We start from the raw sequence: 25265 nt of genomic DNA on the forward strand, positions 1-25265 counted from the left end.
CGACCGAAAAAAATCTTCCGCACGGATGGGTCGACGGGAATGATCGATTTCGGACGGAAATCGATTGTTCTGTCAGCGGTGTGCGCGGTGATTTCACAGCCGTTTCGATCACTGTGATCGAAACGGCTGTATATCGGCGGGAAAATCGTTAGGTGTATGGGCCCCTGTATGCAATGTGGGCCTCTCTGCAAGAGTACACAGAAGCAAATTAGTTTTATCTGAGTGAGTAAACACTGCTGATAACAAAATCTATCGGAAAATTTAAAAAAGTGCTCATTATTTATTTTAGTCAGGAGCTCCATGAACCGGATAGTACATCACACTGAAGTGGCTGTTTTTCAAATTAGAGAGCAAATTTTACCCTGTATTTGAACAAAGGAATATGAGACTGCAGGGAGGTTCAACATTCTGTTGCTGCTACACGTATAATCAGTTATCCCATAAGTATAATTTAAGTTCAGGTTTGTTTCAAGTAGTTGAAAAAGGCAAATTTGGTTCCATTTCCACGGAAGATCAGGACTGCAGAATGAAGAAAGTAGACATCTCTAGTGCAGAACATATTCTAGATGTTTTCTCCTTCGTTCAGATCTGGTATGAAAGAAAAAAAGACATTTGAAGTACTGCAGAGATGAAATATCCGTTCTTCTTATTTTCATGTATTTAATACATGCGATGCATATGGATATATTGATTGAACCTGTTGTCATTTAAATTGAAAGAGATTTGGAGGATGCCATCTTTACTCACTTCTGGAACTGGTTTGATCCTGGACAGGGAACTATCTGGAATTTGTGTTCTTTGTGTGGGTTTCTTCTGCTTGCTCCAGTTTCCTCCCACATTCCAGTAACACACTTGTCATTTTATCTGCTTATCCCAAGTATTACTATGGTAGGGACATTAAAGTGTGAGCTCCTTAGAGCACCATGAATTGTAACCAGCTGCGGGAAATGTCAGCGCTAAATAAACACATAATCATTATCACACGAAAAAAAAAAAAAAACTAGAAAAGATTTTGGACTCAGGTGCCCTCAATAAGCTTGACTGAAGTTGTCCTGGGGAATATCCCCCTTTTTGTGCCAAAAGGCCTCAATATTTTACAGTTATATTCAAGTGTGTTCTGCAGATGCTATTGCATTTCAGTAACAGATATTTAAGGCTTGGTTCAGACGGGTGTCTGAGGGACGAGCTTGTGGCATCGTTTAGTCAATGCTAAACCAGTATCTTCAGATCTGAAAATCCATCCTGGTGGATCTGATCTGCAGATGAATGTCAGTTAAATCATGTGTGTATGATGATCTGCAAATCTCACAGACTATCATTGCAATTTGCAGGAATGGATTTTTGGCAGGAACAGATCTTTTGCAGATACTGATCTTTTGTGTCTGTACAGCATCTGTGTGTGCAACATCTTGCCAAGATTTTTTTCTGATGGGGAGTTCAGCTCCATAGAAAAGACTGTGTAGAGTATGGCTCTTATACTACAGGAAGGGTGGTAAGATTGGTCTGTGATCTTTCATTTTCCAAAGACTATGGTCTGATGTCTGTATGTGGCCTAAGTGCCTCAACCTTCAAACAAGAAGAAGAAGTACTTTGCATGAGAAAATTTATGCGTGATCAAACACCAAGTTTAAGGCCTCTTTCCACGGACTGTTGAGCTGTGTGCTCAGCAAGCAGTTACCAGGCAGCAGCGAGCAGATACCAGGCACCAACGAGCAGATACCAGGCAGCAGTGAGCAGTTACCAGGCAGCAACAAGCAGTTACCAGGCAGCAACAAGCAGTTACCAGGCAGCAACAAGCAGTTACCAGGCAGCAAAAAGCAGTTACTAGGCAGCAACAAGCAGTTACCAGGCAGCAGCAAGCAGTTACCAGGCAGCAGTGAGCAGTTGTGAGAGTTTGAGAGCCATTTCACTGCCTATTCACAGTCCATGGAAAAGAGGCCTTACCCTAGCAAGTCTGACATTGCAAATCTGGCCTAATTGGATATTCATGACGCAATGCTCATGCAAATGCATGCACAAACCAATACCACAAAGCAGTCACCCTGCTACATGCTACATTAGCACTATCCGGCTTAGTGCACACCAGAGCGGTTCGGCAGCGTTTTGCGATCCACTTGCGGCTGCGGATACGCTTGGGTAATGTATTTCAATGGGCTGGTGCACACCAGAGCGGGAGGCGTTTTGCTGAAACGCATACTCCCGAGGTGAGGCATTTTTTTTGGATTTCGGATGCGTTTCTGCCTCAATGTTAAGTATAGGAAAAACGCAAACCGCTCTGAAAAACGGCAGTTCAGAGCGGTTTTGCAGGCGTTTTTGTTACAGAAGCTGTTCAGTAACAGCTTTACTGTAACAATATATGAAATCTACTACACCAAAAATGCTTTACAAAACCGCAAAATGCTAGGTGAAATGCTACAGAAAAATAAGAAAAAGCGTTTCAAAATCTGCTAGCATTTTGCAGATCTGCTAGCAGTTTTTGGTGTGCTCCAGGCCTCCAGAGCGCAACGGGGAGGATTCCCAATGCCCCCTTTTTATACAACTAGGGGGACCGCAGGGTCCCAGGCTCTCTCACTGCCTGGAAACCACCGCGGCACCCCGGAGGGGGAGGCTGGGTGGCGTGGACGACCCCCCCCCCCAAGTTTGGCCAGCGCCGGGGAGAGCCGTCTGCACCCACCTCCCAATATTAAAAACAGGCACTTACCTGAACGTCCATTGCGTTCTGCTACATGCGCATTAATTTGGGGGCACCACATGAGAAAGGAGAAGCATGGGTCACCCCGAGCTTTAGAGCTCAGGGCCGGCTCACATACAGCACTCCAGAGGGGGGAGGGGGGGGGGGGGGGGGGGGAGGACAGGCGCACTCACTCCAGGGTTCACACCACCGTAGCAAGTCATCCACCACCTGCCTCCAAAGGATACAAACTGCACAAAATGCTTTCCATGAGAAAATTAATGCGCATGTAGCAGAACCCAATGGACGTTAAGGTAAGTGGCTGTTTTTAATATTAGGAGGTGGGTGCGGACGGCTCTCCCCAGCGCTGGCCACGCTTGGGGGCAGCTGCGCCACCCAGCCTCCCACTCCGGGGTGCCGCTGTGGTTCCCAGGCAGCGAGAGAGCACTTTGCAGTATTGGTTTTTTGACCCTGCATAGTTTGGCATGCGAAAGCAAATGCATATTTGCATGAGCATTGCCTCATGAATAGCCAATTAGGCCGGATTTGCAAAGCCAGACTTGCTACAGTTAAACTTGGTGTTTGAGCACGCATACATTTTCTCATGGAAAGCCTACTTCTTCTTGCTTCAAGGTTGAGGCACGTACTCTATTAGATAGATAGATGCGGCGTATGCTATGACGCGGGTTGGCTAGTAAAATATATTTTTGTTCTACCTTTTATGCAAAGAAAATTATTCCGTAAAGATTTAACCAAGGTCACCGCCTACCAAAAATGATTGGTCTCGGTGCATAATCGGTTTAGTACATAAATTAAGAAGTGTTTTATCACAAAGCTACTTGTGAAAAGCACAAGTGCTCTAAAAAGTCATGAAAATATGGTCCTGTTGGTTGCCATATTATGATATTAACACAGACTGAATGGCTGATCCAGTCAACTTTGCCATTATTTTAGTCTCTATGGTGCACTTGATTTTATTCCATAATTTTTGATAGGCTATTTCTGTATAACTCGTAGGGGAAGTAAGAGTGGGAGGAGTTGGGTATACTCACCTTGCTCAAGGTGTTAAGTTAGTTGGTATGCATTGTTCATGGTTTGCAACTGTTCCATAAATTGTTATACAGTGTGTTATTATATCATATTGTCATATTGTCAAACACAATAATGGTTCATAGATTTTAGCTCTGGCATACTTCAATGAATGTGTTATTGAGCAAAAACAATAAAACAGTTAAAACTTAAAAAGTAGATTTAAACATAAAATAAAACTGAAATATCTTAAAAGGTCATTTTTAGGAGAAGGAAGATGGATACAATTGTTTATTTCATTAGTTTATTTTCGCCTTGGGTGTCCTTTAATAATCAGTGTCATACCAGACCATGAAAAGTATGAAGAGTACTTTTAATGTACCAGATCTTGTGCAATGTCCCACAGCAACTGCCTGCTTTGGCATGATGTGTGGGCAGTGGTCCTAAATGACCATCTACCAACAAGAGGCCTGGCATCACATCCACTTAGCATTTACCATAAATGGTTAAAAGTAAAAAAAAAATACCACAATGACATTCTATTATCAATGAGTTTAAAGGGATCTGAGGGCTGTTTTAATATAAAAAACATTATATAAACTGTATGAAAAGAACCTCCCCGAGGAAGGTTCATAAATGGTGTAGGCCGTTGGGGACGCCAAGCATTACTTACCCTGGGGGGCTGCTCCCTAGCTCCCCATCTGTATGCCCTCTACCATTCAGAGCCACAGCTGCAGCAGTCTGAAGTGCCAGAAGTGGTAGTGCACCTCCCCGGTAGCTGCAATGCATGCCGGGAAATGTAGTCCTTTTGGTGAGTATGTCTATCAAAATGGTGACTGGTCTTGATCAGATTTCTATGGGATTCTGACATCAAGTAGAAATGGTATTGGAATCAGGGCCAGTTCTAGACTTTTTGCCGTCTGAGGCAAACTTGTGAGGCTGTTGCCTCCCTCCCCCCCAACAGGTAGTAACATTGCCTACAGTATAGATAGCCTGGAAGGGGTAGCAGCCAAGAAGGGGGAGAAGCGGGCAAGAGATGGGCTCTGGTCAGTGGGCGGCATTGCAGGAAGTGACGCAACGCTGGAATGGAAGGAAGGTGAGTTATTGCTGCTCGGCCCACTCGCTGCTGACTTTTAATGCTGGAGAAATAGCGGGAGGGGGAGTACGGTTAGGGGAGCCCCAGGTGAGGGGGGTCCGACCCCCCATCCCACTGCTGTGCTGGCTGCTCCCCCTTCCTGGCTGCTACCCCCTCCAGCTCGGCAGCCCCCTCCCACCCATGGCCAGGCGGGCGCCGCCACCCCAATTCCGCTGCCTGAGAAATCTGCCTCACCCCACCTCTTGGGTGGCCAGGGGCTGATTGGAATTGATCACTTCTACCTGAGCTTCTCTTATTGGGTGTGACTTATCGCTTGCCAGATCAGGCTGTTCCCTGTGTGGCCAGTAGTGATGGTCAATGAGATGCCCTTACCTATAACAATATTATTGCTGCTTGTGTACATAAAACCTTATTTTCTGTGTTCTGCATTTTTAAAGCAATGTAAATTTACGTGCTGAGTTACGTTAGTGAGATAATTCCAAGTGTAATAATACTACCTGATCCGCGTGCCTGCGATGTCCCTGGTCCTTCCGGCTTGCATTCCAAGCAGCGCATGGGTGATGCGCGTCACAGCCCGCGTCCATCCTATCTGAGCAGGCGGCGCGCGTCCCGGAAGTGACGTCACCCAGACTTCTTAAGGGGCCTGGGGACGCCACGCAGGGCCTGTGATAGCTAACACTAGGCGTTTGAGTGTGTCGCTACTGTTGCTTTTGATATTACTGTGTACCAACCCAGCCTGTTCTCTGACTCTCCGATTGCCTGACCCTAAGCCTGTATTGATATTACTGTGTACCGATCCAGCCTGTTCTCTGACTATACAATTGTCTGACCCTAAGCCTGAACTGATATTAGTGTAACGACCCGGCTTGTACCTTGACTATCCGACTGCCTGTCCCCAGCGCTTAGCTACTGTAATACTGTGCCTCACTCCGTTCATACTCTGACCGTCTGCCAACCGGCATTATACTGTGCACAAACACTCATCTGTTTTACACTTGCTAATAATAAAGGTACGTTTTATTGTGGGGGTCCTGGGAAGTTCCTCCTACGCCTTCTGGGGATCATATTGTGTCTACTGTACCGTTGCAGCCTGCAAGCCGTTACACCAAGCTTATGAAATTGCACCAATCCAATGCACCACTTACTGCACTGGATTGGTCAATTTCTAAGCTGCATAACATTTGCATCAAACTGAAATTCTAAGCATATCACCGACCAAGCACCCCACCCTTTTGTGCGACTCACTAACCTTGGTCCTTCCCCCAGATTTCCTCCTTACAGTGTACTGTGTTGTGGATTCAACGGGGGATAAGAGACAACCAGTGATGATAAACTACTTTAAACTTAATAAAACCAAAGAAGTAAAAAGGAAGTGGAGGTGGCTCACCTCAATGATGACACAATATTAAAAACAGATTTTTTTTTAAATTGCACTAGACAATGTGTTTCGTGAGTAAATACGTCTCACTTCATCAGACCAAGGTTCAGGGCCGGGTGTAAACGATTCAAAGAGCATTAGTGCCCTGGGCACCTCATATCCCCCTGTTGTGTTCTTACCCTCTTGTGGTGGGTGACCATCTCCAGTACTCGTAGCTGACAGGTCTTGGTCACGTTTCTTTTCCCAAGAGAGTGACCTATGTCCGTCAAGGGTTTTGTGCCTGCATGGAGATGGATATTCTCCAAAAGCTACATTGGTTGTTTGCCCTTCTTGCAACCTAATCTTGTGAGTACCCCACTCTACAGATTGCAACGGCATGATTACAGTCTTAACAAATTACGCATGTGCAGAATGCTCCCACTCATGGGAGAGTGATCGGGGGCACATGCACAGGACCATGCATGTGCAGTGGAGCCCGACGGAAGAATTTACTGAAGTAGACTGCAGACAAACAGAGCAGCCTGAGAGGATAGCAAGGGAGCCCACAGCTTACAGGGGTCTGGAAGAAGCCCCAGGGCAAGTATAAATGTTTATGTTTATAAAGTCTCAGTTCCTTTAAGCAGGTAAGCAAAATCAAAGAACCGAGCACTAAATTCATAACAAGTTTTTACTGTATCCACACTAGTGCCAGAGCACAGAAGAGAAAACACAGGTGGTGCAGAGCAAGTAGCTTAACAGCTGTTTTGTAGGATTCCTAAGATCATCAGAGGCCACCGAACCTTTTTAACTGCAGTCCTTATATGCAAGAAGTCCTCTTTTTTATGAAAGCCCCTGCCATGTGATGTCATCATGTAAAATAAGGGGCCAGGTCACCAAAAACTTAATCGATTATACTTGATCGCTTCACTGATGCAAAGACTAAGTGTAAATTTTGGTGACCTGGCCCCTTCCTTCATATGCTGACATCTCATTCATCAGACAGATGAGTAGGACACATGGTTTATGAGAATCAGAATAATGTATACTCACCATGTTGTTGAACATGCAGGAATGTGAACCCTAAAGAGAAATAACAGAAAAGGTTTTTTTAAATTGATAATCTCTTAAAACACGTGCTAATGGTATTTTATAAAGGTTACTCCTTGACTGAGGTACCTCTTGTATTTCGAAGATATACAAGGAGTCCAGCAATGAAGACGACCACTCCCAGGACATATCCGACTATACCTATCAGCTTCTTGTTATAGGCAAATTCTGGTATTCTGTACTCTGCAAAGGCAAACATAACAATAGAATCATGATATCTTCAAATGTAGATCTTTTAGAGATACTGCACTGTGCTACTCAAGTAAACCCTCCGCAGCTGCAGAAAACGTTTTGCCTCTGCATAAATAATTGGTCAATGTTCTATTGATCTACAACTTTACAAATCTGTATCTATAAATACTGTAACTATTTGATGTTAAATCGTTTTGTCTACTCTACTGGCCTGTGATCTGTAGCTGGTTCATTCTTTAAGTTCGTACACACTGTAGATTAAAGAGAAACCGTACACAAGAATTGAACTTCATTCCAATCGATAGCTGATACCCCCTTTCCCATGAGAAATCTATTCCTTGTCTCAAACGGATCAACAGGGGGCTCTGTATGGCTGATATTGTGGTGAAACCCCCTTCCACAGTGTGATGTCAGGACCATGGTTCTGACATCACACTGTGGGAGCCTTGTTGCATTGTAGCTATTTGATGTTAAAGAGAACCCGAGGCGGGGTCCTGTGAATAAAATACCCATACAGAGGCTGGGTCTGTCTATAGAGCCCAGCCTCTGTTGCTATATAGATCGCCCCTAAGCCCCCCTGCACTCTGTAATCCCCCCATAAAACACAGTCGCGCTGCTGACACACAGCTTGTCAGAGCGCGCTGTGTTTATCTCTCCTCTGTCAGTCTCGGCTGCTCCCCCGCCTCCTGCATCGCTCCAGTCCCCGCCCACGTCCCTTCCCTCGACGCTGATTGGAGGGAAGGGATGCGGGCGGGACCGGAGCGATGCAGGAGGCGGGGGAGCAGCCGAGACTGACAGAGGAGAGATAAACACAGCCGCACAGCGCGGCTGTGAGTTATGGGGTATTGCAGAGCGCAGGGGGGGGGGGGCCTTAGGAGCGATCTATGTAGCAACAGAGGCTGGGCTCTATAGACAGACCCAGCCTCTGTATGGGGATTTCATTCCCAGAACCCCGCCTCGGGTTCTCTTTAAATTGTTTTTTGTCTAGTCTACTGGCCTGTGATCTGTAGCTGGTTCATTCTTTAAGTTCGTACACACTGTAGATTAAAGAGAAACCGTACACAAGAATTGAATTTCATTCCAATCGGTAGCTGATACCCCCTTTCCCATGAGAAATCTATTCCTTTTCTCAAACGGGTCAACAGGGGGCTCTGTATGGCTGATATTGTGGTGAAACCCCCTTCCACAGTGTGATGTCAGGACCATGGTTCTGACATCACACTGTGGGAGCCTTGTTGCATTGTGGGAAATAACAGCTGTTTCCAACTGCCAAAAAAACAAGCAGCATCTCCTTCCACTGACATCACCTGCCAACAGTGAAGGTTTGTTCGCATCTAAGATGTTTTTGGCCTTTTTTCAAGCGCAGGCGATGTTCAAATCGCCCACAAAACGCTTGTGCAATGAATCTCTATGAGAAGGTTCTTATCAGCTTGTTTCGCAAAGCGGTGCCTGTACCATTTGTGGGGCAATTTTGGTCTAATGGAAGGTATAGGAAGAGAGCTAAACACTCACAAAATCGCTTTGTGCTGCGATTTTATTCACAATTTTAACCTCCCTGGCGGTAAGCCCGTGCTGAGCACGGGCTATGCCGCCTGGAGGCACCGCTCAGGCCCCACTGGGCCGATTTGCATAATTTTTTTTTTGCTACACGCAGCTAGCACTTTGCTAGCTGCGTGTAGCATCCGATCGCCGCCGCTACTCGCCGATCCGCCGCTATTCGTCGCGCCGCGGCCGCCCCCCCCCCCAGACCCCGTGCGCTGCCTGGCCAATCAGTGCCAGGCAGCGCTATGGGGTAGATCGGAGTCCCCTCTGACGTCACGACGTCGATGACGTCGGTGACGTCATCCCGCCCAACGCCATGGCGACGGGGGAAGCCCTCCAGGAGATCCCGTTCTTTGAACGGGATCTCCTGATCTCGGGGCTGGGGGGATGCCGCTGAGCAGCGGCTATCATGTAGCGAGACTTAGTCTCGCTACATGAAAAAAAAAAACAAAAAAAAAAAAACTATTTGCTGCCCCCTGGCGGATTTTTTGCAAACCGCCAGGAGGGTTAATAATGAATACATTGTATTTATTCTTTTTTTGGGTCAAAGAAACAGAAACGCTCTGCAAAAGCACTTACAAAAGCGCACTGCACAAAATCATAGCGCGCAGTAGAGCGCCTGGAGGGGGGGAAAAAACGCGCAAAAAATTGAAGATCGTTGCCGTCAGCGATTTCATTTTTAGATGTGAACAGAGCCTCAAAATGTCACCGTGTGATAAATGTCAGAATGTAAATCAGGGAAAGGAAAGATTTTACAATGGGCAAACACTGACTAAATCATTTATACATAATTATTGCAATAAATAAGTAATTTTATTAATTATGTCATTTTCACCACGGTTCCTTTTTAAGTTCTATGGTAGCAATAAATGTGTATTTTCCAGGGCTGTGGAGTCGGAGAAAATTTGCGCACCTGGAGTTGGAGGTTTCATAAACTGAGGAGTCGGATGATTTTTGTACCAAATCCACAGCCCTGGTAAGTATTACACTAAGGAGTCGGAGCTATTTTGGGTACCTGGAGTCGGAGTTGGAGTCAGAGGTTTCATACACTGAGGAGTCGGAGACGGGTGATTTTTGTACCGACTCCACAGCACTGCTTTTTTCAAAACTATTTCTGTATTTCGGCTCTGCTTTGCTAAATAATGCCACTGTATAATATGTTCACTTAAGATTTTACCAGGGCTGTGGAGTCAGTACAAAAATCATCCGACTCCAACTCAGACTCCTCAGTTTATGAAACCACGATTTTGACTCAAGGTACCCAAAAATTCCTCCAACTTCTCGGCTCCGACTCCACAGCCCTAGATTGTACTTACCTAATTTTAACACCTGCTCAGTACCAGATGTTTTTTTTTATTATGTCCTGGTAATGCAAAGATTTGCTTGAGTTACAACCGATACGTTATTTCTACCAAAAACATTTGCAAACCTTCTTATGATGTGTGTAAGGATCAGTGTTGCCAACTCATCCCTTTAATTACTGACACATATGAATTATACAGGTTTTGTGGCTAGGTAGATGCAGTTAAGGTACTGATTATGTGCAAATAGCCCCAGAACCTGGATAACTTAGATGTGTCAGTAATTAAAGGGATGAGTTGGCAACACTGGTAAGGATATCAAAGTCTAGGTGGGACTGGAGCTGTGAAGCACAAACATCAGAAGCCATACACTGCTTCTCAGTAGCTTTTTCCCCTGTTGGAAGCTCCATGTCCTTGTCTACTTTTTTAAGAGAAAGGTGCAGTGGCATAGCAATAGGGGTTGCAGAGGTCTCGACCGCACCGGGGCCCTTGGGCCAGAGGGGCCCCGTAGGGCCCTCCCTCAACTGAAGCATTTGCTCGTTATTGGTCCTGTGCTCGTAATGATCACTTCTATAAATACTTTGAATGATAATAATCATTAACAAACTGCTCCCCATCCCCTTCTTGCACTTCTGACACTGTGTTGTCCTTGGCAGGTTTTGGTGCTCTGTATTAATTGTTATGCATAGAGTGCTTGGGGGGCCCCATGAGAAACTCGCACCGGCGCCCATAGCTCCTTAGCTATGCCACTGGAAAGGCGATGCCACTAGTAATTATTTGCTGATAGTGGAGTAAGAGGAGCAATAGGTTACAGTAGCCGGATCTCTGTATCCATACATACTAGACAGCAGGTCTAACTTACTTTTTTAGTGTACTTTTGTGGGTCAAAAAGATAACTTCAATGGCACGCATAAGTGCAGTTATTCTTTCCATGTCCAGAGTTAAAGGGGCACTATGGATAAACATTGTGCAAACGTATACAAATAAGAAGTACGTTTTTTCCAGAGTAAAATGAGCCATAAATTACTTTTCTCCTATGTTGCTGTCACTTACAGTAGGTAGTAGAAATCTGACAAAAGCGACAGGTTTTGGACTAGTCCATCTCTTTATAGGGGATTCTCAGTGATATATTTATTTTCAAAAGCACTTAGTGAATGGCAGTTGCTCTGTCCAACTGCCAAAAAAACTGTGTAGGGAGCAGGGAAGCTGGCCAGCATCATTGTTTAAATGCTTTTTAGGGAATATCTTTATAAAGAATGAAAGCCTTGCTGAGAATCCCCTATAAAGAGATGGACTAGTCCAAAACCTGTCACTTCTGTCAGATTTCTAATACCTACTGGAAGTGACAGCAACATAGGAGAAAAGTAATTTATGGCTCATTTTACTCTGGAAAAAACGTACTTCTTATTTGTATATGTTTACACACATTTTAAATGTTACAATTTTTCGCCATAGTGCCCCTTTAAATCAGGGCGGGTGTACATAGAGGTTTACACTTTATTTTTGTTTAAATAGGTGCTAATTTGAGTTTGAACAGCATTTGGTATTTGGCCCCCAATGAATTTGAACCAGGAACAGACTTTGAGCGTATGAGAAACAGGCAGGCTGAATATGGAAAACAAAACACAATGGAAACCAAAGAAAATGAAAACACTGGCTGATACATTGCCATAACATCTTATTACAATTTCATACTTAGGGATAGTCAATGAAATGCTAATAATTCTGAGTTAGTGCTGGTTTTATGCAAATGTATGCAACATGAACATGAGCCAATCAAATTCTGCAGTTGCTGCAGATCACTGGTGCATTATCTCAGAATTATTAGCACCTTATTCACCTTACCTACTAGGCATAAAAAGGTTTGTAAACGCGCTGGATGGTTCTTGGGCCAAGGCTGATGGTCGGGGATGCCTCTGCCGAGAATCTAAAATATGAACAGCCTGGCTGGCGGATCAACTCAGCCGAATGGCATAGTTCTCAAGCTCGCCCATTACCTGGAGTCTAGAGGTCCATCAGTACAGCCTCGGCCCCAAACTGTCTTTTGAAGGATCAAATCCCTCCTGGGCAACATTCTTCAAATGTGAATATGAGGTTTAAGATTCATTTAAAGTGTAGCTGAGATGGGGCGATTATAAAGAAAACATACATACCTGTGGTTTCCTTCAGCCCCCTCTGGCCTGATCGCTCCCACGCCATCCTCTTCTACCTCTCCGTTCGCCCGCAAATGGCCCCGGAAAATACTCCAGTCGGGGCCAGTCATGCAGGTGCAGTCTGGCTAGGCCTGCTCCCCCATCTCACTCCTGTCACTGGGAGCATTCTGCACCTGTGCATTAGTACTACACAGGTGCAGAACGTCCCAACTACATGAACGTGGTGGGAGCAAGCTCGGCCGCAGTTGACCCTGGACCGGAGGAACTTTCCGAGGTTAATTGTGGGCGAATGGAGAGGCAGAAGAGGATGGCGTGGGAGCGATCAGGCCAGAGGAAACCCCAGGTATGTTTCCTTTATGATCCCTATTTCAGGTTCCTCCCAAAAAATCTGCAATTCCTTACACCAGTTAGAATACAAGGAAGGGCTTTAAAAATTGATAGTCACATGATGAGCTCAAGCTGCCCAACCACCGACTGAAAATCACCAACAAAAGGGCGGATCTGGCTAGATTTGACAATATACACTAGGGGAGCGAATTTGGCTATATACACTAAAGGGGGTTAGTTCTGGCTATATATAGTAAGGAGGGGGGGGACTTGCTATATACACTAAGGGGGTGGGATCTGGCTTTATACACTAAGGGGAGGGGATCTGGCTATATACACTAAAGAAGGATCTGCCTATATACACAAAGGGGGTACAGGCTAACCTATGCTGCCCCACATATGCTGGCTAACCTGTACTGCGGCACCAATGCTGGCTAACCTGTACTGCCCCACATATGCTGGCTAACCTGTACTGTGGCACCAATGCTGGCTAACCTGTACTGCGGCACCTATACACTGGCTAACCTGTACTGCGGCACCTATACACTGGCTAACCTGTACTGCGGCACCTATACACTGGCTAACCTGTACTGCGGCACCTATACACTGGCTAACCTGTACTGTGGCACCTATACACTGGCTAACCTGTACTGCGGCACCTATACACTGGCTAACCTGTACTGCGGCACCTATACACTGGCTAACCTGTACTGTGGCACCTATACACTGGCTAACCTGTACTGCGGCACCTATACACTGGCTAACCTGTACTGCGGCACCTATACAGGCTAACCTATACTGCGACATCAATTTTGGCTAACCTGTACTGAAGCACCTATAGCTGGCTTACCTATACTGGTGCACCTGTAGCTAGCAGACCTTTCCTAGGGCACCTATAGTTGGCTAAACTATACTGGGGCCACCTATACGTGGTTACCTATATACTGGGGAAACTCATACTCACCATTGGTGTGCTAATCCATCGCTGTGCATTGAAAAACGTGAATCGAATTGAAATTGCAATATCTGGCAGAAATCGTGCAATTCAATCTTTTTGTAAAATCATTCAGGCCTATTCGATAGTATACTGGTTAAGAGCTCTGCCTCTGACACGGGTGACCTGGATTTGAATCTCAGCTCTTCCTGTTCAGTAAGTCAGCACCTATTCAGTAGGCATTCTTGGGCAAGACTCTCAAACTCTGCTACTGCCTACTGAGTGCGCTTTAGTGGCTGGCTTGGAAGCTCTTTTAGTCCAACAGTAGAAAAGCGCTATACAAATATATGAATTATTAATAAGCTTTCTATTCATAATAAATGCATGTATGAGAATAAGCTGATCTTACTCCAATTTACTTCCATGGGTGTGGTGAGACTGCTATGTTCCACACGACAGGTGAAGGTATCTTTGTGGTTCACTGGTGTTTCCAAATTAACATGGATCTGGTAGGTCCAGTCTCCATCATCAAGAAGCTCTGAAGATGTGACCTGTTCTGACTCCTCCACCCCATTCTTCAGCCAGGTGACCTTTATGTTGAATGGAAGGAAGTTGTCCACAAAGCAGGTCAGGATGTTCTGATGCGCCTCATTTAGCGATGGCGTGTAGATGATCTTTATTCTAGGTTCAGCTGGATGACACAGAATTAAATTACTTATTACTATGACAGAGATACCAATGCAAAGAGCAGTACTAGTTTTTACTGCTCTGTTAATCGCCAAATGTAATCATTGCCGTTCACAAAAGTAGGAATAGTCAATGAGATGCAAATAGCTCTAAATAGGAATAGAGGTGTGACGCCACCTGCCAACCCTGTATTACTATGCTACAGTTGCCATTCAGGTCTCATCCACTAGAGCACAGGTGTCGAACTCCAGTACTCGAGGGCCGAAGTCCTCACACATTTTTTATTCAGCTCAAACTAATTGATGAGACTTAACCAGTTCAGGTCCATAGGCTTACACCCCGCCTAGTGACCAGGCTTTTTTTTTACAAATTAGTGCTCTACAGCTCTAATAGCTTGCTGTGGGGACCTGGCGGAACAGCACGGAGGGTGCGGACGGCGTCCTCCGTGACTTCAAATGTGATGTAGGTATTTAATTTTTTTTTTGAGTTGGCCTCGGAAGTCCTTTAAGCCCTATCAAGAAATGGATTTCATATTTGCATTCCGTAAGTCATCAGGAATTCACACATATGACACATTAGTATTCAACCGTAAAGTTTGACTGTGAACTTATATTGCTCAGGCATAACAAAACCATGTGGACAAGCATCATTTAAAGAAAACCTATATTGAGAAAAACATCCCCTGGACTCCTGGAGGGTACTCACCTGGGGTGGGGGAAGCCTCCGGATCCTATTGAGGCTTCCCCCGTCCTCCACGGCAGCGGAGGTAAAGCTCCCCGAACAGTGGAGATGTAAATATTTACCTTCCCGGCTCCAGCGCAGGCGCAGTATCGGCTCTCCGCCTCAGAGATAGGCGGTAATAGCCGATCGCTGTCGGCCCGCTCTACTGCGCAGGCGCAAGTCTCCTGCCCCTGCTCAGCAGAGCGGACCCGATGCAGATCGTCTATTTTCGCCTATCTCCGTGCGGAAAGCCGCAACAGCGCCCCAGCTGGAGCTAGGAAAGGTAAATAAATCAGCGCTTGTCAGTCTTGCCGAGGGAGGATTCTGGGACACTTCGGGGGAGCCAGCTCTGGACTGCCTGCAGCTACAGGGGAGCGGGAAGCCTCATTAGGACCCTGAGGCTTCCCCCTCCTGAGGTGAGTACCCCCCAGGGGAACTTTTTTTTATACAGGTTCTCCTTAAACCAAAATAGTAGCCTAATGATACTATGGAGAGTGCAGAAGAAGTCAGTACTGTTTGAACACTGAAATCAGAGAAAAAGACTTGGCCATGCACTGTGCCAAACCATTAAATTATAAACAATTCTGCTTCATGAGGTCAAAATACCACATAAAAACATTTAAAACCAAGAACTATACAGATGGGTATAATATAAAAACAACGCGACTTCCGGTTCCGGCGCTGAGAGGAATGGCAGCATAGCGGTGAGCTCCGCTCTTAATCCTCCTCCCGTCATATTCCCCCATCGTCTCGCCAAACAAACTTCCGAACACGAGGTCTCAGATGCAGACGCAGAGTACAGCTTGGAACAACGGCCGGGCATTGATTATCATCATTTGGCCAAGGAGGTGGTGTCTTTACTATGCCCAGAACTAACTACTTTGATAGCTGAGGCAATGGGCCAGCAAATGCGAAAGCTCCAGGATGCTCTGGAACAGTGTTTTTCAACCAGTGTGCCGCGGAACGTTGCCTGGTGTGCCGTCCTCTTCTCCCCCTCCCGCCCGTCCCCGCGGCCGCCGATGTTATTACCTTAGCAGCGGCCGCTCTCCCCTCTCCAGTGCATGCGTTTATTCTAGCAGCGTATCTCCGGCTGCTCTGTGTGATGCGGAAGGAGGCAGGGCTCGGTTACCATAGTAACGGCGATACATATCGCCGTTACAGGAAGCCGCTGCCTTGCTTCCTTCCGCATCACACAGAGCAGCCGGAGATACGCTGCTATAATAAACACATGCGCCGGAGAGGGGAGAGCGGCAGCTGTTAAGGTAATAACAGCGGCGGCCGCGGGAACGGACGGGAGGGCGCTATACTGGGACACTATTCTGGCTATACTGGGGCACTATACTAGCTATACTGGGGCACTATACTGGGACACTATACTGGCTATACTGGGGCACTATACTAGCTATACTGGGGGGCTATACTGTGGCACTATACTGGGGCACTATACTAGCTATACTGGGGGGCTATACTGTGGCACTATACTAGCTATACTGGGGGCTATACTGGGGCACTATACTGGCTATACTGGGGGGCTATACTGTGGCACTATACTGGGGCACTATACTAGCTATACTGGGGGGCTATACTGTGGCACTATACTGGGGCACTATACTAGCTATACTGGGGGGCTATACTGTGGCACTATACTAGCTATACTGGGGGGCTATACAGTGGCACTATACTGGGGCACTATACTAGCTATACTGGGGGCTATACTGGGGCACTATGCTGGCTATACTGGGGCACTATACTAGCTATACTGGGGCACTATTCTGGCTATACTGGGGCACTATACTGGCTATACTGGGGCACTATACTAGCTATACTGGGGCACTATACTAGCTATACTGGGGCACTATACTAGCTATACTGGGGGGCTATACTGGCTATACTGGGGCACTATGCTGGCTATACTGGGGCACTATACTAGCTATACTGGGGCACTATTCTGGCTATACTGGGGCACTATACTAGCTATACTGAGGCAACTAAACTCCCTACACTGGGGCAACTATGCTAGCTATGCAGCCGCACCCCAGCCCCCCCCCCCCCCCCCATAGCCTGCTGCGCACGGCACTGTCCACTAGGTCGCGCAAACAACCGGGGTCGCGCAAACAACTGGGGGCCGCATCCCCGATCCCCCCCCCCCCCCCCGTTCCCCGGAGAAAAATTTGGTCAGACAGTGTTCCCCGGGCCGGAAAAGGTTGGGAAACACTGCTCTGGAAGATCATCAAGCCAAGATGACGCAGTTAGAGCGACGGGTGAGTGAGTCTACCACTAGATCTCAGGAGGCCATTAAGCTAGCACAGTCAGCCTGTAATAAACAAGTCATTGTCTTCGACAGACTGGAGGACTTAGAGAACCGGTCACGCCGTAACAATCTTCGGGTGATCGGTGTACCGGAATCTATTAAGCCAAACGAGCTATCTGCTTTGTGCTCAACCGAGATACCACAAGCTTTAGGCCTGAATACTCTTATGAAGGTAGAGATAGCTCACCGGGTTGGCCCGATAAACCTGGAAAGAAAGTCGCCTCGTCCGGTTATTGTCCGGTACTTAGATTACTCTGAGAAGGCTGCCATACTGAAAGCTTATCGTGCCCAGAAGTTTCTGGAAGTACAAGGGAACAAACTCCTTCTTTTTGCTGATTACTCAGCCGAAGTTAATAGAGCCAGGAAAGCCTTTAACGCAGTTTGCCAGCTATTAGTCAAACGCAAGACTAGATTCTTTCTCAACTACCCGGCGACGCTGCACATCTACTCTGAGGATGGGAAGATGTCTACATTTCTCTCACCATCTGACGCTGAGACTTTTGTTCGATCAAATAACAGTAATGGGACCACAAATTCTCAAACTGCAGACTCTGGCCTGCTGGCTCTGCCTCCTGCAGATGCAGCAAATATTACTCTTTCGCAACAAGTACCCTCCAGCCAGGATTCGGCAGCATGGGAAGATTAATAGTATAGTCATTGGCTCTGTCCTATGAGACCTATGAGACTTGGCTGTTTGGCTCATAAAGCCATTTGTTCTTTCTTCTACCATCATAATGGGGAACTATAAGATTAGTGTTTATCATTCGCCCTTGGATCGTGGGGCTTGATACTATGTGCATTATAAATCATATGATCAGCCCTTGCGATCAGACTACGGGAGGAGTGCGAGACCTTGCTGCCTGCGTAGGGATTAGAGGATTATCCTCTCCCTTCTGGAACAGTTCTATATGCTATTTTTTATATGTTTACTTCTTTGTATTTTTCATTATTGGGAAAAAGTTATTCTCTCAGAAAAAAGGAAGTCCTTACGATACTGGGTTGAGTTCATTGTTAGAGGGAAAAGGGATGCACTCAGTAATTATGTAGGTTCCTGGCTCCTGGCCAGTTTGAGTGCCCCCTCAGATAAACGTGTGTAGTTATGTTATGTGTTATAAGTTTTGTTGTTTTTTGGGACCGCCTGCCTCTATTGCTCCTGCCTCGAGACTCCCTCAAATTTTCTATTCACTCTTTAATTATTTCTTTCTGCTCAGATTGACAGGATTTGATTTGGGTTGGTGCTGCTGGGACACCACCAGAGTCTCATGTGTTTATGTTAATATTTGGGATTTATTGAGACTTTTCGCCCCAGGGCCATTACGGCCACCATGAAAGTTCTATCCTGGAATGTCAAAGGTCTCAATACACCTCAAAAACGTACCCAGGTACTCAGACACTTGGATAAAATGAAGGTTGACATAGCCTTTTTACAGGAGTCACACCTTAGGCAAAAGGACTTTAATCTAATGCGAAAATTCTGGGTGGGCCAGGTTATAGGTGCTCCCTCAGAGGGTAGAAGGGCGGGGATTATTGCCTTAATTAATAGAAACTTTATGGGAACAGTATCTCTTTGTGATTTTGATACCAAGGAAGGTAGATGGTTAAAACTTGAAGTCCAAGTAAATAGCATGGTGTATTTGGTTTGGGGCGTATATGCTCCTAATTCTGATAATTCTCCATTTTTTCAAATGCTAACACGAGAGGTACTACAAGCCCCTGACCCCTCTAAAATAATTGTGACGGGCGATTTCAACGCAGTCCCGAATTCTCCCATGGATAGGCAAACGTTAAGCTTATTACCCCATACCATGCGACAACAGGACCGTTCTTTCCAAATGTTCTTGGAAACCACTAACCTGATTGATATGGCGTCACCTTCATCCGTTTGATAAAGATTATTCATTTTACTCTCAGGTTCACTCCTCTAGTTCACGCATTGATACTTTTTTGGTTTCTAATAATATACTCACCTCATTCCACTCAATAGACATCAAAGCTTTGGTGATTTCTGATCATGCCCCCATTTTGGCCACGTGTTATAATACTTTAAAACAACCTACCAGGGAATGGCGTTTTCCTACGTTCCTATACACAGATGAACAGTTTGCAGCTGATATTATATTATGGTGGAGGGACTATTGCTCCAACAATAAACAGCATTGGAAACAACCAGTCCTTTTTTGGGAAACTGCCAAAGCAGTCCTTAGGGGACAAATTATTTCATATACTACCTCATACAGGAAAAAAACAATGGAGAATTATCAGAATGTTTGCAATGATGCTCGTCAATCATATTCTGCATACGTTGCTAACCCAGTTTCTTCTGCTTTGAAAGATAAGTGGGTAGCTTCAAAAAAGGAGGCTGATTACTGGTTAGAAATATACGATAGGACCTTTAGATCTTTTAGAGCAGCACATTTCTTTAAATTCGGAAACAAGGCGGGAAGGATGTTGGCCAACTTAACTAAACCCAGATGGACCAAATCAGTGATTTCCAAAATTAAAAATCATCAGGGAAAGATTTGCACAAGCCAAGAGGAAATAATAGGGGTCTTTCATAGATACTATTCACAATTATATGCTTCCAAGACTCCACTCGCAACAGAACAGAAACAATTTATTAGCTCGGTGATATTACCCAAATTATCTGAAATAGATCTGCAGTGTTTGCTTTGAACTCATCCATAACACCTCAAGAAGTACTACGAGTGATTACAAAGATGAGTCTTGGAAAGGCCCCTGGGCCGATGGTCTTTCTACTGAATTTTTTAAACTTTTGAACAATGATGTCGTAAATACAATGGCGGCCTTGTATAACCATATTCTTAAAGATCAACAGTTTCTCCCTACAGCCAATGATGCTAAAATAAAGTTAATAGCAAAACCAGGAAAGGACCCTTTGGAGCCTTCCTCATATAGGCCAATTTCTCTCTTAAATCTTGATTTCAAGATTATGTCCAAAATCATGTCAGATAGGTTGGCGGAACTCCTTCCTGATCTTATATTAGACAACCAAGTTGGGTTTGTGAGAGGTAGAAGTGCAGTGTTAAATATAAGAAAAACGTTGGCAGTGCTGGAATATGGTAGACTGCGAGGTGGTTGGAAAGGGTGGGAGGCCTTCTTGGCCTTAGATGCCGAGAAGGCCTTCGACAGTATTGAATGGTCATGGCTCTTCACAGTTCTTGAATCCAATGGATTCCAAGGTAATTTTCTCCCCTATATTAGGTTAATGTATGCTAGCCCCACAGCCAAGGTTGCCATCCCAGGATCACTGGGCTCCTCCATTTCCCTGGGGAAGGGCACGAGACAGGGCTGCCCACTTTCTCCTTTGTTATTTAATTTAGTCTTAGAGCCCCTGTCTCGTGCCCTTGCCCTTTCGGGTGTTTTTGAGGGAATTCGGATGGGCCCACAAACTGTGCATTCATCCTTGTTTGCTGATGACATACTGCTCTACATGGCCAATCCTAATAAGGACCTGGCACAGGTTATTAATTTCATAAATAGTTTTGGTAAAGTTTCTGGTCTGTCTATCAACTATCACAAGAGTGAATTACTATTCCTTAACAGAAATTACTCGGCAAGCCCTTTATTGAATTCTCGACTCAAACAAGCTTCATCTTATATTGTATATCTGGGTATTAAGATCCCAAGAGATATAACACAACTATATGGCCTAAATTTCTCTCCAGTCATCACAAACATCTTAAAAGAAATAAAAAATTGGGAACAGTTACCGATATCCCTTACAGGAAGGGTCCATTTAATAAAGATGATGAGTTTCGCCAGATTATTATATCCTATTCAAACTTTACCTATTCTTATAAAGCACAAAGATATTAAACGTATGGAAAGTGCCTTTGTAAAATTCTTGTGGAGCTCTAGGAAAACCTTGAATTGCTTTATCAAAGCTGAAGGCCCCCATCTTCCGCCTAGGCCTGAATATTCCAGATATTCGTTTTTATAATTTGGCGTCTATTTTTAGACACGTTCGAGACTCGATGGGAGATACTTCTTATGTCACCAACACACCCCTAGAGAAAGTTTTGATAGCTCCCTTTTCTTTCCAAGGTATTTTACATACTAAATTAAGCAAACTCCGCAACATATTAAACAGAATCTCATCATTAGAGACACAGTCATATGTTGGAGGGAAATGAGGAAAAAACTAGGTTTGGAGGGACACATTTCTCCTAGGTTCCCTTTATTAAATAACCCTGGATTTACACCAGGACTATTGCATTCTGCCTTTTCCCAATGGTCCAGAGTGGGTTTAATTAATCTGGGTGATGCTCTTCGAAAAGATATGTCTCTTATGTCTTTTAATGAAGTGATTGCTAAATACCCCAGTTTATCATTACATGGATTCTACTTTGCTCAGGTGGACAGTCTCTTCTCAAGTGTTTAAGGCAAACATGGGAAATTAAAAGTACACAAGATTTTTGAAGATAATTTAGCTTCTCCAAAATAACAGAGATCTCTGTCTTGGATATATGCCCTTGTAAGAGAAAAAAGCCTTGTCCCAATGTCAAAAGAAGTGAAGTAAAAAAAAAAAAAACCCCAAACCCCCCCCCCCCCCAAAAAAAAAAATACATAAGTGAAAGGTGCACACTGGGAGAAAAAAAACAAACGTGGAATCAGAAAAGGGAAAGAGGCGTGATACAAACAGGTGGTGTGATAGCCAGAGAGAGTCCCGCAGTGAGGATGGATGCATCACCAATGAAAGATGTGACAATGTGGGAGTGAAGCAGTACCGGTGAAGTGTGGAGATGTGGGGGAAACCTCCTTACCAGACCAGGTGCGCACCGCTGACCCCACCTGTCGCGATTCACTGATAAGGCTTCTTCAAAGGTGCTAGTTCAAGTTGAAAAAGCCTTCCGTAGTATCATTCCTGCATACCGCACTATTTTATGTACTTTATTTCTTTCATGAGTCTGAGGTTTCTATGTATTACACATTTATGCTAATTACCTTCCTCCATATGTGTATTCATGGATTTCATCATAGGGGTGCTGCCTATTTTTCAGCTATTGTGTTGTATTGCTATTATATTATACCCCACTGCATAGTTCTTGGTTTTAAATGTCTTTTATTTGGTATTTTGACCTAATATGCCCAGACCCGAGCGCTCAAACCTCCTCTCCACCTTCTTGCTAAGTTCTCCAAACTGGTTACCTCCAAAAAAACAGGAGAGCACCGAGCTGTATTTGCAGCGCTGTGACACTAGGGGTCACAGAACAGAAAGTAAAGAGGGGAGGGATAGTAATGGACGCTACCTGTTCCCCCTGGCACTCGGTGGCGATGAGGAGGAGTCACGGGACACAGGAGGAGCGTGTCAGTGGCCACATGAGCTTAAAGGGAACCTTAACTGAACAGGTGGTAAAGAGTTTCACTTACCTGGGGCTATTACCAGCCCCCTGCAGCAGTCCTGTGCCCTCGGAGCCGCTCTGGAATCCTCCAGTCCCCCGCTGTCACTCAGTTTCGTTTTTGACGACTCACCAGTCGGCCGGCCGCAATGCATATTATTGGACGCATTCCCTACTGCAATTAGCGCTGTTGCGGACCGCAACGCGTACAAAAATATGCGTTGCTGTATATCTACGCATGCGGAATGCGGCAACGCGTATTTTTGTACGCGTTGCGGTCCGCAACAGCGCTAATTGCAGTAGGGAATGCGTCCAGTAATACGCATGGCGCCGGCCGACTGGTGAGTCGTCAAAAACGAAACTGACAGCGGGGGAACGGAGGATTCCAGAGCGGCTCCGAGGGCACAGGACTGCTGCAGGGGGCTGGTAATAGCCCCAGGTAAGTGAAACTCTTTACCCCCCGTTCAGTTAAGGTTCCCTTTAAGCAACACTTCCAGACTCACCACGGCGAATCAGGTAATTTAAGGACAGATTGCACCTTATTATTTCGGTGCCGCCATACAAATTGCAGCTATGGTGGCACCGCGGCAGTAACCTCGGCGCCAGCCATATATAGCTCCTATGGTAGGCGCTGGATATATTGGAACTCTGTTTTTTATATTTAGTGACAGGAGCTAGCACCGGGAGGGTAATTTGGATCTGGTATTCCGGCTCTAGGTGGGGGGAATAGTGCTAGGTGTGTGTGTGTTTTTAGTGTAAGGCATAGGTAGGGGCAGTAATATTAGGTGTAGGAAGGGGAGGGTTAGTGAGAGTTGGTTTAGGGTAAAGTGATAGTAGAATATCTTTCAATTTAATTATAGTCAACTAATGCTAAAAGTGGACAGTAGAGTTTTGGTAAATTTACCGATATCCTGCTAACCGCTAAAGCTGTGCCCTTTAGACTTGCGGCTTTTTTAAAAGTATGCCAACATGGACCCAGGGGGTACACATTACATGTGGGGGGAGCGCGGCTGGGGTTCCATCAATTCTCAAGAAATCAAACAGCGCTACTGCTGCACACCAGACCAAGCCCTTTCTGGCGTAAGTCTACTTTAGGGCACCGAGTAGGAAACCTCATTGGGTTATTTAGCTAACATGATTGGCTGGATGGTACCCTCTCAGACTCCTAGGTTTCCAAAAGGTTGTCGAAAACCATGCCGACACTAGTCAGCCAATCAGAACGCTTTGTGCTGAAAGATGAAGATGGAAGCTGTGACTGGAGAACTGTTCTTCCCAGCATGCCAGATGGACTGTTTCAATCGATTTTGGATGTAAATCAATCTAACTAAAGGTGCCCATAGACCTGACAATGTATCGGCAGATTCAACAAAGAGACAAATTTATGAAATCTTGGGGGAATCGGCTGAGTCCGTACCGCCGCTGCACCCAATGTATAATGTGCTTGGTGTGTGCATTTATATGTCACCTGTCCTGTAGCAGTCTCCGCGCGGTGTCCGTAATCCTCCAGGTGGCTCTCCATACACGCCACTGGTGCATAGCGTCTGACGTCAGACACTATGCACCAGTATCATGTACAGAGAACCACTGGGTGGATTACGGACACCGCGCGGAGGCTGCTACAGGACAGGTAACGATAAATGCGCACATGGGGAGGCACATTTATACATTGCGGCAGTAGCGGCGGGGGTTTCGTCGTCTCATTCCGGAAATCGCCACCATGCTGGCGCACACCCGACCAACCAACTTCGGCCCGACATCTTGCAGCATGCGACCATGATAGGCCATGTGGCCAATTCCCATGCTGAAATTGGTCGATGGGCCTCCAAATCGCTTGATGTATGGCCACCTTTACGCAGCCAATCAAGTAATGTATAGACATCTCAATAAAACGTGGAGTGATAAGGGAGCCGTGTGACCGATGAACAGATGTACTCACATTTCCGGTCGATAATGGAATCCTTGTCTATGGCATAGTTTGTTTTACAGGCATTGTCCCGATAAGATCGTGCGAGGTCCAGGAGCTCCGGTTTGCTGTTCCAGTGCTCGGCGTCGGGTCTCCCCAGCTCGGTCCTGGCTATGAAGTAGCCCACATCGCTGTCGAAGTACACAATCTCCTCCTGGTTGTAGACACTTCGATAGAGAAACTTGATGTCCTCTGTGCCGTTCCTGAAGTAACACTGACACTTCATCTGGTACACGAAGTCCTCTGCAGGGAGAGAAGAGAGAGATTAGACTGTGGTCACCGAGGGAATGAATGACACACCCTCCCTGTAATCCCTGCAGAACTTTATCTGTCACACGCTCTCCATTCTCAATCCCCGCGCTGCACACATTACTGCCAGTATAACATGCTACAATGTTACCTGGGGGAGAGGCTGATAACAATGCGGGGAACACAGCCAGGAACACCGACGCACGCAGCCAACTCATCTCTCTGCAGCTCGCTGAGCGCTGACTGACTATCCAGCCAGGTGCTGC

The 25265-nt window shown here is 45.7% G+C and overlaps 1 protein-coding gene across 1 annotated transcript; it reads right to left on the reverse strand.

Annotated features, from left to right (window-relative positions):
* Positions 1 to 260: 260 nt before the first annotated feature.
* LOC137528083 (H-2 class II histocompatibility antigen, E-S beta chain-like) lies at positions 261 to 25265 on the reverse strand. The gene is made up of 6 exons (XM_068249342.1): positions 25151 to 25265; positions 24724 to 24993; positions 14119 to 14400; positions 7330 to 7443; positions 7204 to 7233; positions 261 to 588 (listed from the first exon to the last, which is right to left on the reverse strand). Exons 1-6 carry the CDS (start codon positions 25215 to 25217, stop codon positions 563 to 565), a joined length of 789 nt encoding a protein of 262 aa, XP_068105443.1. The 5' UTR covers positions 25218 to 25265; the 3' UTR covers positions 261 to 562.

Source organism: Hyperolius riggenbachi, chromosome 8 (genome assembly GCF_040937935.1).
Source record: "Hyperolius riggenbachi isolate aHypRig1 chromosome 8, aHypRig1.pri, whole genome shotgun sequence".
NCBI lineage: Eukaryota > Metazoa > Chordata > Amphibia > Anura > Hyperoliidae > Hyperolius > Hyperolius riggenbachi.